At 37.9% G+C, this 23,244-nt stretch overlaps 2 protein-coding genes across 2 annotated transcripts; one reads left to right on the plus strand and one right to left on the minus strand.

The window, feature by feature from the left end:
- Nucleotides 1-946: 946 nt before the first annotated feature.
- On the plus strand, nt 947-4,346 carry LOC121424091. Its single transcript, XM_041619687.1, has one exon. It carries the CDS (start codon nt 995-997, stop codon nt 3,230-3,232), a length of 2,238 nt encoding a protein of 745 aa, XP_041475621.1. The 5' UTR covers nt 947-994; the 3' UTR covers nt 3,233-4,346.
- Nucleotides 4,347-4,937: 591 nt separating this feature from the next.
- On the minus strand, nt 4,938-18,104 carry LOC121424092. Its single transcript, XM_041619688.1, has 9 exons — nt 17,846-18,104; nt 13,718-14,187; nt 11,170-11,267; nt 9,928-10,123; nt 9,079-9,233; nt 8,557-8,728; nt 7,935-8,111; nt 6,053-6,198; nt 4,938-5,145 (listed from the first exon to the last, which is right to left on the minus strand). The coding sequence occupies exons 1-9, from the start codon at nt 17,922-17,924 to the stop codon at nt 5,082-5,084; spliced, it is 1,557 nt and encodes a 518-aa protein (XP_041475622.1). The 5' UTR covers nt 17,925-18,104; the 3' UTR covers nt 4,938-5,081.
- Between the last annotated feature and the right edge of the window lie 5,140 nt (nt 18,105-23,244).

A 23,244-nucleotide genomic window follows, 5' to 3' on the forward strand; every position in this document is an offset into this window, starting at 1 on the left:
AGGGTAGGGTTTCACACACCAATACTTGTTAAGGGGTGCATTTTCAGAATATGGAAAATACGTGTTTAGGGTGCTTTTCGAGACCCCATGGTCGCGCATGCCACTCGTCAAGTGCCCCCCCCCCCCGGGAGTATCGACCCCACTCGAAAATAAGCACTATATATATATATACTCTAAAAGGGACGTAAAAGTAATTAATATCTTAATTGGTGAATGTGTCCGACCGTTGGTCAATATCAACCAAAATTATGTTAACCAAGAAATTGATTGATTTTGATCATTTTTGTCGGTGAGACAATACATATTGAATAAAGTCACCCGATCATTTTTTTTAGTGTAGATGGGGGTATGGGCTGGTCTGGGCTACCTATTCGAAAGTGTTACAACCAAGAAAATGCTACTAATAAAAGAATTTTGTCCCCCCCCCCGAATATTGATGCAGTACACCACTGAAAATAAGTACACTCCTAAGAGCCACTATTTACCCCCCCCCCCCAGAATCGAGTGAGCAAATAGGCCTTCGGTGTACACCGATTTCAAGAATATTGATTATTTCCGGCTCATTTTAGTCATAGCAGCAGTTTGGATGTCATAACTGATAAACACTTGGTGATTCATCTAAAAGAACAGATAGCTCTTAATACAGGCTTAAAATGTACCGAATCATATTCAAGAGGACCCTAAAAGGGGCTCAAAACAAGGAATTGAAATGAAGTGTTTGAGTGAACTCCACTTAATTTATTCATCATGTTCATGATTTTTCTTCCCTTTTTCAATACAGATTGATGAACCCGAATTATAGTGTCACATGCCAGGATAGCTTGTATTAAAAGAAGTTTTGTTCATCTGTTTCTCCATCTTCAGTTTTAGTCAGTCGAATCCAAGCTGTCATCTGTGTAATTTTCAATAGTAAACCTTTAGTTTTCACCCATTCTACAGTTCAATAAACATATAATTCGTTAAATACAAACAAACTGAAAGTTGTCAACAATCCATGTTCAAGATGGGTGCTGAAGTCGATCCGAAGATCGTTGGAGAGTTGGAGAAAATCTTACGCGAAAAATACTCGTTTTCAGGATCACTGAGTGATATTGCTTTTGGAGTATCAACAAACGAATCGTTTCGTCAGCTGATCAGTGCTTTAGAGAAGCAAGTCCCGTCTCAAAAGGCAGAGACCAACGAATCCGATGATGGTGATGAAACTCCAAAAGTTGGAGACAGAGCTCTTGTGCATTGGTACGGTAATGGTTGGTTCACTGCTACTATTGAGAGCTGGGTACCTGATACTCTAAGCTACATGATTCGATGGACGGACGGAAATTGGGCAGCAGAAGCAGCAAGATATGATAACTTGTGTGTTGATAAGGTACCAAGTTCATCTTCCGTTGGGGTCGGGACAAAGGTTCTCTTTAAGCAAGGCCTCTATTACTGTGGTAAGAATAGTGATGGCAGCATCTGCGACAGCACTGGCAGGACCCTCTCAGATGCTAAAAAATCGGAGCTTGCCAAACTAGGCCAGATATCTGATCGATGGCATATGGGTCGAATAACAAGCATCACAAAGGATGCAAATGGTGAGCCTCGCTACAACGGGAAACATGTAGATTTCACCGATCCACAGGTTTCCCGAAACAACTATGTTGGATATAGCCTAACTTTCACTGACCTCAGGATAGATCAACTCAGGGTTATTCCAAATATTTTCAACTGTTTGGATTCGGATACAAAGGGGGATAAGAATAAGGATGCGTCTTGTGACGTATTCATATCGAAAGTTGCTAAAGATGATGAGACTGTTACCCGGATAACAAAGAAGTTTAGCGGCAAGTATAAGATACGACAATCCACTCATGGCCAATTAGCAACTGATATTCAATCAGCTGTACAACTCATCAAGAATTCTTCCATCTACCTAGTTTGCCTCAGCGACAACTTCATCGAGGACAGCCAAGCCATGTCTGAGCTTCTGTACGCGAAGAAAACACTGGGGAAAACTGTAATCCCTGTCGTTCTTGGTAAAAGTGATAACTGGCTTCAGACAACTGCTGGTATGCTGCTTGCGGGACAACTGTACATACAATTTGCGAGTTCTGATGTGTGGCAAGAGAAGGCTGAAGAACTTGAAGCCAACTTAAAGAAGCATGTCTTCAATGAGTCCAAGAACGCCTCGACGGATAAGAAATCACAAGGTGAAGAAATTCCTCCGCGAGTTTTCCTGTCTTACTGCTGGACCAATTCCAAATCTTCATTTGACGCTGGACAGGTCCGAAGCTTTTCTGGCCATGAATTTTCCGATCCCCGAAAAATCAAACAAGACCTTGAAAAGGTAATAGGAGAAAAGGTCTGGCTTGACATTGAACAACTGAACAGCGTTGATGATTCTGGTATGTTCGGGCAAATCGCCGACGGACTGAAGCAAAGTTCAATAGTGGTCATGTGTGTGTCAAAGGAGTACACCAACAGTCAGAATTGTAAGATGGAAGCTAATTTCGCTCTACGATCTCTTAAGAAGAGTGCTCTCGTGTTAGAGGTTGGTCGAGGGACAGTTGAGGATAGAGATGCATGGAAGGGCAGCAGTGTTGGGATGGTCCTACCGACAGACCATCAGCCATACGTAATGACTGTGGACACCACGAACTCTACCAATAGCTATGATACCATCATCAAGAAGATCAGTCAGCATTTGAAAGAAACGGTTCTCACTGAACCACCCAGCTACGACGCGTCTTCATACCTCGATCAAACATACGATGGAAATGAAAGTAGTCTGAGAGCATCCATCCCAATGGTTGGAGATGCCGTCATTGCTCATTACGCTGCATGGCAGTTCTATCCAGCAGTGGTGGCACACTTTGACAAGTCTAGTATGAAGTATACAGTTGACTGGGACGATCCAGATCCAAGTTGCAGAACTCAGCCTTATGATCTTGTGGCTATGAATACCACTCCCACTGAAGACCTGATTGGTATAGGCTCCAGAGTGTTGTTCAAGCAAGGCAGATACCAGTTTGGAGCTTCCACCGGCGACGTCTGGAATCTTGGAGAAATAACCAGGACATACGATGAAGGTGGGCAGAGGTTCTACGACGGAAAGCATGCTAAGACGGCCCAAGATGGGTTAGCAGTTGCCAGCTGGCCGAGTTATAGACCCACATTTGAGCGATCAAGATGTCAAGATTTGAGACTGTTCCCGAACGCAATCGAAATGCTACAAGCATACAAGAATCTTTGAAGAATCCTATCAAGGTCTGTTGATGACAAGGAGGATTTATCTTGATTTTGTTTTGGTTGATATTCGCTACCGAAGAATATAAATTGTAGTTGTTCAAAATTGGAAGCTTGTTCCGTCACAAAAACATATTACCATTGTATAAAAGCATTTTAGTCTATCATATTTATCATACCACATATCGTTTCTTTCGAATATCATATTTTGTGGTAATTTTAGAGTAACCCTTTGAATATATATTACGTCGTAGTGGCGTTTTAATTTTCATGATTAAGGATTAAAACACAGATACCATATTTACCAAAGTAGAATTGATTTCAGGCTGCTCTGAAGTTAGTACAACCCTACTGAACACTTTGAAGCAGTACATTTCACCCCTATACCCCTTGGCCCCGTCTTACAAAGAGTTGCCATTGATCCGATCAACCACAGCTATGGAAAGCCAGCAACGTCAAAATATGAAATGCATGTTTGCTCGAATGTTTACATAATGGTGTATATTCATACATTCATCGTGTTCTTAACAACCCAGTAAACTCTTCTTTGTTCACAAAAGGGCATTGCCAAAATGTCCTGTAAGAAAAGTAATGACATTGATGGATTTCCATATAGGTTGATCGGATCAATCACAACTCTTTTTAGGACGGGACCCTGGTATGTCCCCATTGATAGACAAAGCACTTGTCAGTATTCAATCATCTCACTCTCACATAAGAATGTTCACAAAAATAGCTCAAATAAGATAAACAAACAAGTGAGAAATGCAGGAAATTATATATTTTAATTTGTATACTCATTACAAATAGAGTAAAAAAAAATAGTATCTGAACTATCATTTTTTTATGAGTTATTTACATGAAATCATCAGACACTATCTTTAGTAAAAATGATGGACTTTCCGAGAAAAAATACAATATCTAGGCTCACAACTATTAATGATCGCATATTCAACATGTTCGTTTTACGAACGAAAGGAGAATACCTTCGTATAAACATCATAATTTGAATTTTGTACGCTGAAAATAAGTTTAGTCAGCACTAGACACTAAACATGGATGCTAGCTTGCATCCTATACAAGAATTACTTTTAGTATTAAAGCCCCTTCGCTTTCGCGTATATACTCCATCAAAACGGTTATGAATTTTATAAAGATGCTGATCATTTATTAATATCGTGATAACACATTATAAACCATTCCTTATGATGATGCTAAATGCAAAGAGAGAATGTAACTACAGAATAACAAGATTACTATATATATGGGTATAAAGTATATTAATATGGAAATGAGAGAAAAAAGGTAACAAATGCCTTGGTAATATTTGATTTTTTTGTCTGTGTAGCTTGAGAAGTACATATCTAACATAGATTATTGATTCATACTTCAAATAACTGGCGATTAAGATGGTACGAGAGTGTGGGGTGCGAAATGAGGAAATATGAAGAGAGAGGGAGGGGGGGGGGGGGTGGAGAGAGGGGGGGGGGGAGAATTCAGGCCTACCACCTGTGAGTCACTTTTGTGGTTCACCTTTCACGTACAACTGAACTAACAATAAGCAATGTTGGTAATAATATTGGTAGCAATAATTCATTTTGATTGATTGATTACACAAACTAACATCATTGCTCACGATGAGTTAGAGAATGACCCTTATCACAGAGAAACAATTATGATACTTAAGTTTCGTCTTCACTTTTGATTAAATGTTCTTTTAAAGTTGATTTTTTTTCTAGCGTCTATCGCAGAATGCTAACGCCTAAAAAACTCCTTCTTACATTCTTGCAAAAATCATGTATGATCACTGCTGAGAGGAAGATATGCCCTTGTATTCAATTATGAAGTCACTCCATTCAGTTTTCGGGAGATGCATCAAACCCTGGATTCTGAAACTCTACGGAGTTGACTGTTAGCTCCCTGAAAGTGAAAATGAGATGAATGACGAATAAGTGACCAAATCCACATGTGCCAATTAGCAATGCGAATGCATTACATGGACTGCAGCAAAGAACAAAGTGCCATACAGTGTGTTCACAGTGTGGAACACAATTAGAAATTATATTCACTCTATTAAATTTGAGCATTAAACAGTGTGAATCACATTTTCACACAGTTTACTAAGTGAACACACAGCTAACACACACACACACACTGTCGAGACACTGCATCACACTTTTGAATTTGAGCATATTATTTTAACAGTGTGAAATGTACGTTTACACAGTCCACTATGTGAACACACTGTGAAAGTACCATCACACTGTGTAATGTGAGCATTGTAAACAGAGTGAATCACATCTCCCCGCGACAGTGTGAACAATCAGTGAACATTCACATTGTCGAGGTACCCACAGTGAAATTATCTTCACCAAATGGTTATTTTGATCAACCTCATTAAGAGCCGCGGTATACGACCTTTTGTCTTAGAATGGATTAATATTATCAGGAATTTGTATTCTGGAAAGAGGGAGCAGTATAAAGCAAGATGATATAAATTGTCTTAATTTGCACTGAATTCTACATTAGGAGGTAGAACTTGAAATAGAAAATCGTTTTTAAGTGGCCATATATTTCATAATCTCATTTTTATAATATGTGTGTGTGTGTGTATTTGAGTTTTGTCAGACATGTATCAATCAGATATGATTATTTACGTGTGGGACCGACCTTTAACGTCACCATCCGAAAGACGTGACAGGGCTCGAACCTCTGCATCAATTTGTAACTTCCCCACATAGCTTGGATCACAGGCGCACGCCACAACGCCCAGTTGTGGGCTGTGGCGTGCATAACTGAACTAAAATTTATCTTAAGTTTGTCTTACTGCGCTTGAGAATCGATGAGCTTGTCTAACTCATTCACTGCCTCGTCTTCTTCTTTCTTGGCAAGTTGATCCTCATTGTCCTTATCATTAGCTATGGGTGGTGGTGGCTCATAGTCTGGTGGGATCTCTTGCTTATCTTCCGCCGTCTAAAGACATTGGGAGTAATATAAAAGTTCAGTTCAAGGACTTTGGCAGAGGGTCAATTACATGAATGGAGCAGGTGTGACATATTTAATATTAAACAATTTCTCAAAAAGGGGTCGATAATATGGGAATATTACTGGAGTTCCATAGCACCAAATTTGTGTGGAAGCCATGGGATAATTTTCCCAAGGCTGATTTAATGCCAAAATATGATATTTTTCTAGTGCCTTCTATCGGTCCTTTTTTTTTAAATATAGTTTTTCTTTTACTGTTAAATGGCTCTTCGAGCGGTTATCATACATATTTGGTGATTGAATGTGATTTTATAAATATCTATAAAAAATAAATATTAAAGTATTTTACCCCCGGGGGCCACTTACATTGACGAGTGGATTCCATGTGCGACCAAAAAAACACGTAAAAAGGATGTCTTTTTCACGATAGGGCACGTTACGTACGTAACGTGATAAGGGTGTCAAAAACACAAAAATAATGAAAAAAGGGTATCTATTTCGCTAGGAAAATTACGTGTTTAGGGTCGAATTTGCGGGGATGATAAAACAAAATTAAAATGTTCTATAAAGGATGTCCTTTTGCCCCAACACTTCGTGTTTAGAGTCCGATTTGCGCGAGGTGTAGAAGCTGGGGTGAGTACTAAACCAAATAAGGTAAAGCCGATCGACGACCGAAGGACCCGTAACAATAAAATATTCCTGTACTTGTTTAGGGGTTCATTTCAGGGAATATTTGCCAAGAGTATCGTTTTGTTTCCAATACTTGTTGTTAAGGGTAAGGTTTCACACGCCAATACTTGTTAAGGGGTGCATTTTCAGAATATGGAAATTACGTGTTTAGGGTGCTTTTCGAGACCCCATGGTCGCGCATGGTATCCACTCGTGAATGGAAGTGGCCCCCCCCCCGGGATTTTACCTTGATTGGGTGCATATGAAATCCTACGATATTTATACAACAAACACATTGTTATTTCACATCCTCCACTCAAACTCAAAATAGGCTCAATATATATAGTAGCATAATAATATTCAAGGTAATATCTTGGCGATGACTTGTCAACAAATTAATTAATTATACTTGCTTATATAGCGCTTAATACTTACTTTATCAGAGGTCTCTAAGCGCCCTACAGTATATGCAGCATAATTACCCTGCCTTTGGCAGAGCAGCTGTTACGCGCGCTGCGTTTGAAGGAATAAATTCCTGCCAGGTACCCATTTACCTCACCTGGGTTGAGTGCAGCACATTGTGAATCAATTTCTTGCTGAAGAAAATCACGCCATGGTTGGGATTCGAACCCACGACCCTCTGTTTCAAAGTCCCGGGACTCATCCACCGGGCCACAACGCTCCACATTTTAATACTCTACAATTAATATTAACTACCATGGTAACAATGCTCAGCAGACAGTAAAAATCAAGGATTCAATGCAAGTCACAATTGGATGGCACAGTTACTCAACTTTTACGAAACGGGGGCCCTGGTGAAGCTGAAAAATGCACGTATCCACCTTGTTCAATTGTCAAATTACCCCGGCTAAGCTAGTCTACCGATTCCGGTGCTCACAACTTTTATGCTGTATTATACTTGTAGAGTGCTTAGAGACTTCTGATAAAGAAAAGCAATACTTAAGCAAGAATAATTATCATAAGTATTAATAAATAATCTCATCATGTATTAATAAATAATCTCATCATCAATGAATTTACTAAGTGATTCTTACAGCATCTTGCTCAGTGTCCGATGGAGTGGAAGAGCCGGAAGAGGATGATGAAATCTCAGCAGTCACTACCACTGATGTTCCTCCGTTTGGTCTTTCGTCAATCTTATTAGCTTCCTTTGGAGTGTTCCCTTCTACTGCTTCATACCCTGTTTCAATCAGTATATCTTTGTATTTCACCTGTTCGAGGCAAATAGTTAGGAATAAAGTGGGGGTCGAATTTTTTACCTATTTCATAAATAATCAAGTCCATTAAGCGAAGCTTGTATATATTTGAAGGCATCACTGTTTCGAAAATTCAAACTGACATGGAAACGATAAAAAGGTCTCACATTTAAGAAAAAAGCCATTCACTTTAAACTTCAATAAAGACTTTTTGAAATTAACTCCTCAAAGATTTATTTAAGTAAAATAAATAGGGAGCAGATTGCCAAGAATTCGAAATAAATCTGTTGAGAATCAATGATGATATAATGAGGTTTGTTAAAGCATTATCGTACCTACAGGCCGGGGCACGCATAAAATCATTAGAATCCTAAACTAAACTCTCTGATTAAGCTGAGTGGTAAGAAGAGTCTATAGGGAGAATGCAATAATATCAGAGTAATGGCAGGACGCCATTTACCTGTGTAGCAACGTTAGCTTCGTCCACGGGAGGTTTTTTCTTGGTTTCTTTCTTTGGTTGGTCCAAACCATTCGTGGTTACAACCGTAGAATAATCATTTCCAGTCTGCTGTTCCGTCAGATTTGATTTCTTCTCCTGTAGTTCCACATCTAACTCATCGCTCTTGGATTTTCTGAAATAGAAAAGCGGGGAAATGCCTTCAATCATACGAGCGCAGAGTTTAATAAAAAGTTTTGTCATAACAATATGCAAAATAAACGTTTCATGAATCGTCAGACGTTTAGTGCTGTCCACCACAATCGCGGTTAAAGTAGTTACGCTTAGATTTAGGATCTACGAAAATAATATGGTACATATTACGTTACAATCTGCGACATAAGGACAAAGATGAATAAGATTAGCATGACGAAACGATCAACATCATTATGCTTTTTTATTCATAGGATCGACATTTTCCTTAGACACGATACAAACATACGAGCAGACTTTTTTGTTACATAATATAGTTATGGAAGGACTAACTTGGTATAATTGAGGTAGTATATACCGCCAACCACGAGTCCAGCTGCAGCCCCTGATCCTATAACAATGAGAGCTATCTCCCAACCTTCTAGTCCCTCATCATCCACTGGATCGGCATAAACAGGTGCGATACCAGTGTAACCAGTGATGTCGGTCTGTAAAGAATAAAGGATATACGATGAAGAAAGTTAATCCGTGTTGGTAGAAGATAATGAAAAAATGTTTTTTTTCTATTCCCAAAACGCTCCGAACTAAGATGTATTTCAAGACAACTGTTATTGTATATAGATTGGCATCCTCTATTTAAATTGTTTTCGATTATTATTTTAGGAATATGACAAAAAGAGATAAAAGGACTGTCGAACCTGTCGGGTGTATCAGATGTTTTATCAGAGTTGTCATAGGTACTGTGCTTCTAAGATCTGACAATTTGTCACGTCTAAGAACTTGACAGATGAAAATGGTTGAGGAAACGCATTCGAGATATCTCTTAAAAAATGACCCCTGAATATATTTCCCCAATAAATCTGCATCGATTTTCGAACATGGAAAATCTATTGTCAAAATAATGCCAATCATGACAATGAACAACCAAGAAATCTTTGCCGAAAATTGGTGAATCATTTCGTCTTGGACATTGGACAGATGACATATTTGCATTTTTTGTTTTAGGCCGGTCCGAAACCTAGGATGAAACTTCTTTTCTGGTTCACCAATTTTTGACAAAGGCTCCAGCTGTTCATTGTCATTTAAGGGTATTTTAATACATTCACTATTTATTGAATCCATCGTGGGTCGATCGCAGAGCGAGAACTTCCTACAATTATCAGCAAAATGTTTTTACCATACCTTTAAGGCGTCGTCGACGTCATCATTAGCGAGGAAGGATCGTTGTTGCTCTGTTGTCATCATGACGTTGGTAGATAAGACCGGATCCTGCACATAGTACTCCACCAGGATCTCCTGCTCCTGGAGGAGTCTCCGTCTAGCGTCATTTACCTGAACTTCATACGGTTCGGCATTGACAATCACCACATTTATGGCACTAGAAAATAAAAACACAATAAAATCAAAGAACTGTCAAAGACTACAAAATATGATAACAATGACCCAGGGGCGGCACGAGGATCATTGATTGGGGGAGGGACTGGACAAGTCTTTAGACAACCTGTAAATGATTTTTCTCAACTGAATGATATTAAGGCATTATAAAATTACACGGACCAGACGTTTCTCTGTTATACTCTATTTCTTCTCTCTTTCCCTTTCTCCTCTCCTTTTAACTACTTGAAATACCACAGGGGACAGTCGCCCCCCCCGTCCCTCAATGGCGCTGCCCTGCAAGGACAGGGGTGTCGTCATTGACTGGGCGATGAGTGATGTTGATCCGAGCAATAAATATCGGTAGCGCGCAGTGACATTAAAATGATGGACGATCGAGGTTAATGCTGGAATTTCAGAGGTCATGATCTTCCAGGGAGGCTAGAGACATTTTTCATTTTCTCTCACACGCTATTCAACCTTTTCGATAAAAAGAGCGCTGTTAAACTGCTATAAAGATCATAAATCAATAGTCATGATAGTCATGAATCAACGTGAAATACGATGCAGCAAAATTTGATGTGAAGCACCCATCGTCATCACGGGGTAGAATGTAGATTACCGATGTTTGGAGTATCACATGATAATGATATTTGATAATGATGGTGATGAAGATGAGGAGGATGATGATGATGAAGTTGATGGTGACGAAGATGATGATGATAATATCTGCAGTGGCGGTATCAGGCAAGGGCATAGTGGTTTATACCCATTCGATTAGTGATTAGTTATTTCTTTATATTTTGTAATGTCATTTTTAGTAAAATATATAGTCAGCGATCGGTTTGGAGCCAATTAGAATGTGACATTGGGATTTTTTAAATTTAACAATTAACAACATGTTAAATAGAAGCAGACGATATCGTACGCCGGCAGTATTGTGACAGGGTCTTACCAAATTTATTGGTCATACCGGGTCATACTTGGAACCCGGACTTGGAAAGAAAATTAAACATTAATAATCATAATTATAACGATGACGGTACATACCTTACAGTTTTTCCTTCCCCAAGACATTGACCTGTGAATTCGGAACAATAGTTGTTGACTTCCCGTGCTATAACCTCCTTGAATTGGGCTCTGTTAAACTTCAGATGTGTAAATACAAAAAAGTACAACCCCCAAAAAAGGGATGGCAGAAAGAAAGAAAAGATAAATAGATATGAATTCCAATAGGTTGGCACGTGTTATAGGAAAGAACAGGGTTATGAATTACAATATGGAATTTGGGAAGGAAAAACTAATGCACGTAAACACAACATTCAGGCCCCTCTAAAATATTGATCAAAATAGAACAAGACGTATCGATCAGAACATAAATCATTTAAAACCAAATTCATGTGATCGGGAAGCGACAGAGTGCGTGTGAAAAAATTTATTGATTTTGAAAATGCTTGATTACATTTTTATTCATGTTATCGAATAATTATAATGGACATTGGAATTCATAACCCCGCCCCCTAAAAAGGGAATTCGAATTTTAAAACACACACTGGGAATTTTTGTTTAGAGCAACCATAGAGCTATTATGAAACAACAAAGACACCCGGAATTTAAAAGGGCGGTGATCCTGGGGAGGGATTGGGCGTCGCACCTCCCTCCGGCCTGTCATTTTGAAATTTTACATCAACTATGGAAAGAGGTTGCTACATCCATCCCCTCCCTGCCTAAAGCCCGGTTCACCCTATGCGATTCGTTGAGATCCGAATCTCAAAGTTGCGATAACATTTGATATGGACATTCCAACTATTAAAATCTTACGGATCAGAGTTCAGAATAGTGGTAGGACTACTGAAATCGAAATCCAGTCCAGTTCGAGCCTTCCTGAATTAATAAAAACAAATTCAGTTCCAAATCGTAATAACGTCATCATCGGCTGCGACTTGAAGTCGATTTGGACTCCGACCACGGAAAGAATATGGTTTCAGTATTCCTAACATCATGCCAAACTCTATATAAATATTTGTTGTATCTTGGAACTTTTATATTTAATGCAAAAATGCGATTTCTTGGAAAATCGTATCGCATCGGATCGCACAGTGCGAGCCGGGATTTATCGAATAATCTAATGGTGAAATCATCGCCATGGAATTTGCGATTTAGAAACGGAAAATGACTATGGCTAATAGCAGGTTGATGCTGATAATAAGTTAATAATACACCTATAAGTATCATGGGCAGAAATCCCAGGGGGCAGGGGGACGCGTCCCCCCTACCAAAACTAGTAGGGGGACACAATATCAAAATGTCTCCCCTACTATTTTTGGTCTTTTATGACGGAGAAAATACATCATTCACAATTAAAATAATATATACATGTATTTTGGACTTACGTTTTTGGTGAAAACCTCCTTCTTTTCTTTTTTTGTTTTTTTTAGGGGAGGGGTTAAAATTACCTTAAATTTTGGGTGATAACCCTTTTTTTCATATTGCTTGTCAAATTTTCCAGCCCCTGGTCCCCCTACCTCTGGGAACAGATTCCGCTAATAATAAGTATGATTATCAAACCCACAGAGGTTTTTAATGTCAAAATATCCAATTTTAAATACAAATGCCTTGCTTAAGAGTTTTGGCCGTTTTGATACCGTAGTCAGGATCACATGAACGAATACTCATACACATGAATATGAAATTCACAAATTATGATAACAGCGTTAAGCTTGTCAATCAAGAGCAGTTAGCATCAGACTTTAGAACCTCCAATGAAGAATAATAAGGGCAATGTACATAATATGTCTTGTTTAAGGGCATTGCCTTAGCATGTATAAAATTAACCCATGAAAATTTAATACGATGATTTTATAAACATGAAATTAACAAATTATGATAACAATCATCGTTGTCTTATCATTTAGAAAAAATAACTCCAGACTTTAGAACCTTAATGTAAATATTAGTTTCAAATGATAAACCTTCTTTAAAGTAGACAAAGTAGACTCCTGTAATTTTATCAGAGGAGAGCCTTTGTACCACGCTCTCGGAACTTGTGCAAATACACTTCACACGATAAGTCTAGACTACAAAGTCATGATTAAAGCTCATAATACGATTTAAAAAAATTATTGTAAAATGATTAAAAGTCACAAATCTGAATAATGCATACTTTTTAAAGCAATTATTCCATCTTACAAACTCGACCTTCTCTATCATTGATACTGTAGGTTTGTCATACTGGTAAAGTTTGTTTAATTTCTTTTCACTCCGGGTGTAGGCACAATGTAAACCAATTTATTTTTGCATTCCTTGATGTATAACGAACTAAAATAAAACACGTATATCATCTTCAATCTTCTCGCATAAACATAAAATATGATTTGTGCATAGTTGAAAGTTTATGAGCTTACTTGAATTTTTTTTCGATGACATCAATCATGTATTGATTACTAACAATTTTATTGGGAAGAATATGATTTTCCCCCTTTTTTTTGGGGGGGGGGGTGGGTCTATATGCCCCTATACGATACCACTACTGAAAAAGGTATTCGGTGTCTACAACAAAATTTGGGTTGAGAGTATATTAAGAAACACCATGAAATACCTCATCTAGCGATGTGGCTAACAAGACACCAATCTTTCCAAGTGATTCAGCGACAGGGTTTGGTTCGACGGACGCAGGAGGTTCGGTCCTCTGTCGAGTGGTCTGCAGAGTTCTTTCGATTGGTTGAGTAGTCATGGCAACGGTGGTAGTGAGACTCATCCTAGTGGGTGTGGTCATTGTGGTAGGACTAGGAGTGGTCGAAGGGGGAATGGTAGATGATGGTGGGGGTGGAGGTGGGGATGGGGGAGGGGGTGGTGGCGGGGTTCTTGTAACAGGAGGTTCTGGTGTAGAAGATGGTGGTGGTGGGGGTGGGGTGATTGTTGGTGGGGGAGGTGGGGTTGGTGTTGTGATTGGAGGGTCTGGTGTTGAAGTTCGTGGTGGGGGTGGTGTAATTGATGGCGGGGGAGGGGGAGGTGGGGTGCTATTTGTTGGCGGTGGTGTACCCATATCCGTCGTCATGATCATGGTAACTGAAAAAAGTAGAGAATTTTCGGAAATTCATGATTTCCTGATAAGGTTGATTCCATGGCAAGGATCGGGGAAGATTCGCTCCTTTCAGTGCGAAGCAAGGAAGCGATGAGTTTCATCCAAAGACCAATTCTATTTTTTTTAACCATTCTATCAGGTTGGTTGTTCAATACAATGAAATTATCAAACATTTGATAATTCGTTTTGTAATTCGATTTTGTTCAATTTAACTTTACAGATCAAGTCTACCCCAGATAAATGTTGATTTGAATAAATAGAGACAAATTAAACTAGCAAAACGCTGAAAATTTCATCAAAATCGGATGTAAAATAAGAAAGTTAGGACATTTTAAAGTATTGCTTATTTTTCACAAAAGTAGAGAATTTTCATAAATTCAAAACAGTGATATGTACAACTCAAATGAGGCGGTCGATGATGTCCTTCACTCACTATTTCTTTTGTTTTTTATATACACAACAAAAAAAATAAATCCCCCTAAATCAAATTGCTGTAACTTTTGAACCGAATTATTTTGAGATATGATATTTCATGGGTGGTTTTCTACACTCATTAAGCAACTCCTGGGGAAAAATGAGATTGATCGGTTGAGTCATGCAAGAGTAATTAAAGATTGAACTAAAAATTACCATTTTTGAAAGTCACAAGAGTCTTTTTTCAGATTGTGCAAATACAAATGTAATACGATTGTGATTTATGGCATGGCCAGTCCCCCTCACTTTGAAAACTGCGGCCCCTGCATTGTGACGTATCATCATAGGGTTTTTGGGTAGTATCTTCTACAACTTGTTAGATCATGTCAAAATTTGACAATGTTGATGGCTCCCCGATTATAGGCCCCTCCCCCATTTAAAATTCTGGATCCACCACGGATCTGTCCATACATTCAACTCATCCTGAGAAATTGTTAGGAAAAGAATACATTTATGCAGTATGTATTCATTCCTAAGTTTTCGAGTGTGCTAGCTCAACCATGAAAATGGTTAAAGTTCGGAAAGTGTTTGGTGACAGAAATGATGGATGATAAAAATAACAGCAATTAAAGACACATTTGAAACCAAATTCGCCCCAAATATTCACTTTATTACCCTTTAAAATGAGTCTGTGACATTGAAAATACAAATTTTCCCACTTTGATGCGTGCTCACTCATCCATAAATAAACAAATCGATTTCGTTTTTGCACAGAATTCTGCCCATAGGTTGATAAACATTACTGCTAAAGGACATTGCTAAAGGCAGCCTTGAAAAAAAGTTCCACCATGTTGAATAAGGAGTTACGTATGCTTAAACATATGCACCCATAATGTTCACAAGTCTATGAGAGAGGAAGTCAAAATTTTAACAAATATGAAATGAGGGTTTGTTTCATGGACGGTTTTTGTTACTTCTGCCAACATTTATTTCATGAAACTTCGCACATGGCTTCAGAGTAACAATATCCAAAAGGTGCGCACACCAAAATAACCATTCGATACGGTACAGAGTGGGGCCAAGGCCTTGAATTTTCTTCTCATTTGCATAATTTTTTAATATTGTGTGCTCACTGATGCATTAAACATCGGGATTTTCGTAAAAATCAAATCAAATGAACTGTGCAAGGAGTTTTGTGATAGATATCCATAGTTACAAATTGAATTTTTCCAATAACGTAAAAATGAGCTAATTACATTCCACATGTTCATTCAAGCGTAAATGTTTAATTTGACACCATTAAATCATTGAAGCATGTTAATTGGTCACGAACATAACGAAAAAGTTGAGAAAAAGATCATTTTCAGTTACCGAAATGAAGCAATACTTGCCTACGATATTTGAAAATCGCATTTTTGGTTTCCAATAAATGTTCATTGAACCGTGAAACGATTAATATTGTTGAAGATAATCTTCCCCAAAATAACTGTCATCTCATTCTAGCATTTTTATTGATAGAAATGTGTAAAAATCCAATTATAGCAAATTTGGACTTGAGTTTATTCAACCGTGAAATTTATAAAAAAAAGTTGTATCGTCTTTTAGAAAGTACCTTTTACAAGCCTTCTGACTATTTTTCATCATGAGAATGTGGAATTAGTTCCAATAAAATGGAATCAAAGTCATGATATTTTGCTTGTGACTTTTGAATAGTGACATTTTTGCCTTCTGACGGTACTCACTGAAGCATGACGTAAGATACATCCACAACATATACTCATAGGGTAGCTTATAAAATTACCTACACGTTCATGTAAAAATATATAAAAAAAACTCGCATTGGTTCGGAAATTATTGATGTTTGTTTACGCCTTTAGGGGGGACTTACTTTTTTTGTTGTGTATAGTTTAAATTGTACAATATTTAATATTTTATAGATTTGACAATATGGACCACCGTGACTGAATCATATAGTATTATAGAATATTCATTCCACATGTTCAGGGAGGAATTAATAGTTGTTTCACTTGACAATGAGGAGAAAAATAGAATATATCCTACTTCATATGATAAAATACAAAAACAAAAATAGTGAGTGGATGACGTCATCAGTCTCCTCATTTGCATACCCACCAGGATGTGCTGGTTTTGTTAAATTAAGCAAAACTTTGAATTGTCATAACTTTCTTATTTTACATCCGATTTTGATGAATTTTCAGTTTTTTTGTTTGATTTTTCTCTTTTTATTCAAACCAACTTTATGTTGTGGTGGACTTGTCCTTTAAGGCAAAACTCTTGCGAGTGTGTAAGGATATCGCCTCTATTGTACTTTCATGGAGTTGTTGAACCAAGGAGTTTTAAGAGACAGAGAACCATCCAACGCATTCACTTTAAAACAAGGGCGTAGGCGGGGGGGGGGGAGGAGGGGGTGTAATGTGTGTGCACGTCCACCCTCCTGCTGACATGGCTGAGCCGTTTCGACACTCGCAAGCAAAACGGAGTTTGTACCCCTTCTTCTGCTTTCAACAAGATGTGTACCCCCGTACCACTTTAGTTCCACCTCCCAAAGATGTGCACCGAATACTCTTTATTTTTACCTCCCCAAGATGTGCACCCCCTATTACTATTTTCGTTCCGTCGACTTTGGCCCATGCTCAAACAAGCCTACGCCCTTGTTTAAAGCAACTTTGATGCAGCATGCAAGGATGATATAATTTTGTTCGACAAGTTTTTCATTGGAATCTTCTAGCAGATTGTAAAGATATTCTCAAATAAATTACTGGCCAGATACAGTAACGATAATTACAAAATATTCGCAATTATCTATTCTCAACACAAATCACTTTTCAGTTTTCCCATGAAACTGGCGGCATCACAGGTCGCCACCAAAAGCTATATACGTACAGTACTCCTATTCTTTTACATACTTCTTTAGAAATCGCGGTAACTCCATCTCTGAAAACTACTTGATAATAAATCCAAACCAGGCCTACATTTGTGCATTTTCATCGAGTTCATTCTTCCTGGGAAATGGTTTATTTACGATTTTTTAATAATAGGCTGGGATGAGTTTATTTAAACCCTTCTCCACAAACCGGATGATTAGAAATTTAGGATTGTCAGCATGCATGTTTTATATTTTGAAATATATTTCTTAGAGAATACCGAGAATGAGTATGCTATATGGAGAATATTGATTTGGAAAATAGATTTTTAAAATGTACTTACACATATCAGTTTGACTGTCGGAGTTTCCATGAAAAGAGATCAGGACCAGTAACACTGTCCATACCTTCATCTCAGCCATGATGAAGCAATTTATTCAGGAAAAAACATTCACAAGACTCCAAAGAACGATAATAATGGATCATACAGAAGGAAATGGCCGCAAGTTCTGTGTTGCAGAACAATACTATGTTACACCCCTGTTACTTGCATGCACGAGGTAAGAAGTCGAAGTACCCAAAACAAAAGGGGTCTAAGCCTAGAGTGAATGATCTTTGCGAGGTTATGTTTGCTCTTATAGGTGGGCTTTTATTTGCAGATCACTGCGATATATCGACTCAAGGTCCACCACATATCTCTGTGCCCCTCTGTGCCATGTTATTGAATGGACGGCAGGAAAAGACAAACTCAAAGAAGGCATGCTCGAACCATGGTGTAGAGACTTGATGGGGGCAAAGGGCATATTGGGGGCACATCAAAACACCCACACGCTCTAGAAGCTTGCCCGCTTAATCTGTATGTATACTCACATGCCCAGATTTGATGTAAGTAGGCTAATAATTCTTATCACAGATTTCAAGGGGGTTCAATAAAAGAATCGTTTCTGGGAGAACTTCATCCATGTCGCTTACACTTCTGGAAATTCTGGAATTTCAAATAACACGATTAAGAACCAATCCAACTCATTATAAAAAAAAATTATTTAAGAAAATTATGACAATAAAGAAGAAAAAAGAGAAAGTCGGTTAGGAAGGTATATAAAGAGGAAAGGGGTGCCCGCGCGCAGTATCGAGCCAATAATTTCAAACTGGGGCACAACATAGCGTATGGAGCCATTTTTTTTTTATTATTTTTTTTTACAGTTTTGGCCTTTTAAAGAATAAAATACATTCTCGTGGTATATTTCGACATAGTAATAAAAGTAACATCACAATTCACCCCTGTCCGCTTCCTTTTCTTCTTTTTGCATCCCCCCCGGGGTCCATACAGTGTCCCCAAGCCCACAATCTATACACCAATGCTTCATGATAGATTTTCAGAGCCAGGGAGTAGAGACTATACCATAGGCGGATCCAGGGGGGGCCCGAGGGGCCCGGCCCCCCCCCCCTATTGGCGGAGCAAAAAAAAGGGGGAAAAGAAAGGAAAAAAGAAAAAGGGAAAAGAGAGGAGAAAAGAAGGAAGGCAAGCATAAGAGGAGGAAGATGAGTGAATAAAATAAGATAAGGGGAAGACTTGGAAATTTTTTTTTTTAATCTTTCATGTCGGGATATAAAATTTTCGCTCGCGTTTTGCGCTCGCATTGCCTTTTAGGTGATATCTTGCTCAATTTAGACCTTAAAATATCAAATTCTGAAATCAATATACAAAACTTATTTCAGCTGGGAAATTGAACTTTCATTATTTTGTTTTATTTACAAATTGATTTTTTAAAAGTGTAATATTTCTGTTTTATGGTCTGAATATTAACAATTTCTGCTTGCGCTGCGCGCTCGCAAAATTTGATTTGTCAGGTACCTATCATTTTCCTGTATTCGATGAAGTTCTCAAAATATCCCTATTTAGGTCAGATTGTCAAAACGTATCAGCTAGCGCTGCACACTTGGATTTTGATTAGTGAGTTATGTATATCTCAATATTAATTCTAAAACAAACTACTTAAAATCACCATTTGATGACAATCATAAATTTCTGCTCGCGATTTGCGCTCGCATTGATAGATATTAAACTCATGCATCTTATGCATAATTACAAAAGTGCTTTAAATGTCCAGTTTTCAGGCCATAATATTAATAGATTTCGCGCTCTCATGCTTAGAAAGATAAATAGGAAGATAGTCATCATTTTCTTATGATGACATAATGTCCTTATAGAATATACCGGTCCTATGTCAAAACTCAAAGTAACAATAATGAAAAATATCAGCTCTGTTTTAACTGTGAACCTTTTTCACCTCACAATTTTTCCACAAAGTGCTTGCAATACAGAGCTTAAAATGACCCCTTTTCAGATCGGAATATCATATATTTTTAGCTCGCGCTTTGCGCTCGCTTTATTGATTTTCTTGGTAAAAAAGGGTATTTAGAATACCCAAATTCTAGGTCGATATCTGAAACACACGTTTATTCAGATACGCAGCTTGTTCTCCATTTAAATAATTAGCCAGTTTCAGATCACAATATAAAAAAATTGTCTGCTCGCGCTTTGCGCTCGCATTATTAATGTATGAAAATTTCCAATAGCTTAACCTTTTCATGATTTACAAAACATGAATAGAGTGTCCAGAATTTTTCCGCTCGCTCTTCGTGCTCGCATCAATAATGTTAAGTTTTTATCTTATCCTTTCCACGATTACAAAAAGTCTTAAAATTTCCATTATTCAGGTAGATGTCAAAAATTTTCAGCTCGCACTTCACGCTCGCAATACTTGAATGTTGAAATATGTAACGTCTTCATGGCTAAGTTCAAGCAGTCCATAACAAATACGTTTTCGATCAGCTCAAAACGTATATAAAAATTTTCCGCTCGCGCTCTGCGCTCGCCATGTAAGGAAGATCCCCACTTCCTCATCCTTTTCATGATTTACAAAACTTGAAAAGAGTGTCTCGTTCAGTAGGTCTACTAAATCTCGAAAAAAATTTCCTCATGCTTCGCACTCGCACCAATCGTTTAGTTATATACCTATTCTGTTAAGTTACAAAAAGTGCTTAGAATTTCCATTCCTTAGGTAAAAATGTCAAAAAATTTCAGCTCGCGCTTCGCGCTCGCATTATTTGATTTTAAAAAAATATGTAACGTCTTCATGGCTAACTGCAAGCAAGTCCTTAACAGTACCTTTTCCATCAGTTCATTTCTGCTCGCGCTTCACGTTCGTAATAATTATTCACTTGCATACACATCTTTTTTCAGGATTGCCCAGAATGTTCAAAACTTTTAGAAAAAAGTACATAAGATTGCCCCCCCCAAAAAATAGCTCGCGCTTCGCGCTCGCATTATATAAATAATGATTATGGTATTATATATTTATGTTTATTCATAAGAATAAAGCTAAGAAGTGACTAATAGGACTACCCCTTTAAAGAAACCAAAAATCCTGGCAAATATCATATTCGAGTGGCCGATCGGGGAAAATATGGCTGAAAAAAAAATTCCGGGCCCCCCCCCCCCCCTATTGGCGAAGGCTGGATCCGCCCCTGCTATACCATTTCAATGAAAGGTTATGTTTGAGTGATGATGAAAGCGGGAGAAGAAAATTGAAGAGTGCTAAAAGACATGCCTGCAGGTCTAGATTCAAATTCGAATACAAATTCTTTTATTTTCATTTCAATAGAGCAAAATGAAATGCTCGTAATAGCAATGACAATTTGCAAATAAACTTGTACAAACAATGTAAATCGAGATAGGTTCAGTATTATGATTAAACTACTAGTATGCTCAAATTTATTTTTTTTCCTCCGTCATTTGATATTGAACACACCCAGCTCCTAAAGTTTTCAATTAATGCGCTTTATATTAAAAATACCCTACATCGCTCTTGATTATATCATCCATGGGGAGGGACGAATCCGTTGGCCTGACAAATAATAATCTTCCAGAAAGTTAGAAAGTTTATCATGTATGTCGCATGCATATCGATTCAATTGATTGGATTTACAACTCACTGGATATATATAAAATGCGACAAACTGTTGTGCCATCCCAACCTCATTTGCCACTCATAAGAGTCAAATTGAGAATTCCGGGTTTTGTGAGAGTGCTGATGTATATCTCGTTATAAAAATTGAAGACAATAATTAAGTGCTACACAGATCAGGCGCTTCAGCATCCAAGTAATTTATTTTTTAATTTCACCGGTGTTGAGAGTTTGCGAATACAGATAAACGCCTTGCCAAAGGAAGCAGGTGTTATACTTTTGAAACAATAAGTCTGAAGGCTTATCTATCGATCTCGCCATTGATTCGTTATCCACAGCGACTGCTCCCCATCTTGAATGTGGGTAACAAATGTTCCATGAGGGTAATAAATACGTGTCCAACCAACATTGGGCATTTTTATTTATTCAGTGTGATGAAAATTTTGCCCATTATAAAGTAATTGCTACTTATTTTTTAACCCTACTGCACATTATGCATTGGGTAAAATACTGCCCCAAATTGGGTGGATACATAATTACCCTCGTGCTGGTTAACTTTTACCCAATATTTTTTTACAGTGTTGTCCGTTTTGTCGGGAGGGACCGATCGACCGACCGACCAACCAACCAACCACCCAACAAACCAACCAATTAGTTAACCAACCATCAATCTGTCTTCATGCTCTTCCATCAACCTCTTCATACAGACGTCCTCATCTCAACCAACCAACCAAACAACCAACCAATAAACCAACCAATTATTTAACCAATCTGTCTTAATGCTTCCATCAACCTCATCATACAGACGTCCTCTTCTCAACCAATCAACAAACCAACCAACCAACCGACCTACCAACCAACCAACCAACCAACCAACCGACCTACCAACCAACCAACCAATCAGTCAACCAGCCAATAAACCAATTATTTAACCATCAATCTGTCTTAATACTCTTTCATCAACCTCTTCATACAGACGTCCTCTTCTCAACCAACCAACCAACCAACCAAACAACCAACCAATTAATCAACCAGTCAATAAACCAACCGATCAACCATTAATCTGTCTTCCATCAACCTCCTCATACAGAGTACTCTTCTTACTTCTTTCTCCCCTAATATTATTTTGTATTGCCCTTCTATATTGAACCAGGGAAGTGTTCTACATAACACTTCCCTGATTGAACCATACATTTCACCTGGGTGGTGTGGTTTCATAAAGCTGATCTTTAAGGGGAAATCACACTCCGACATACCGATGGTAAAAGCAAAAAAAAAAAAAAAAAAAGGAAATTTATTGATGAAGATTTGAAAAAAAAAATAAAAAAATGACTAGATTTTCCAAAGGTGAATTTGTGAGGTAACATCAGCAGCTTCCTGGTGTTTTATGTGATAAAATGCTGTTTTACTTGTTTTCCCGAAATTTAGATAAATATTTATCACTTAAATTTCTTGTTGTCAATATGGTCGACAAGCATCTGAAATTCTAAATGCAAAGATGATAATTTTCAAAATGTTATAAGGAAATTCACTCCCACTTTGTTAAAACAGAAAAAAAATCAAGGGTATTCTATTTACACAAGAACAGCTAACTATACATGCGTAGTAAAGTCCTGCAAAACTGATGACTTTGTGAAACACCACCCTGCTTAATAAATCCCTTAAAGTATCATGTTCCTTGGCACTACAGGACCCCTTTGCACAAAACTTATCTTTATGGTAACTATACCATCTAAAGGCATATGACAAGGAATCCTTGATTTGATGGGCT

Source organism: Lytechinus variegatus, chromosome 11, assembly GCF_018143015.1.
Source record: "Lytechinus variegatus isolate NC3 chromosome 11, Lvar_3.0, whole genome shotgun sequence".
NCBI lineage: Eukaryota > Metazoa > Echinodermata > Echinoidea > Temnopleuroida > Toxopneustidae > Lytechinus > Lytechinus variegatus.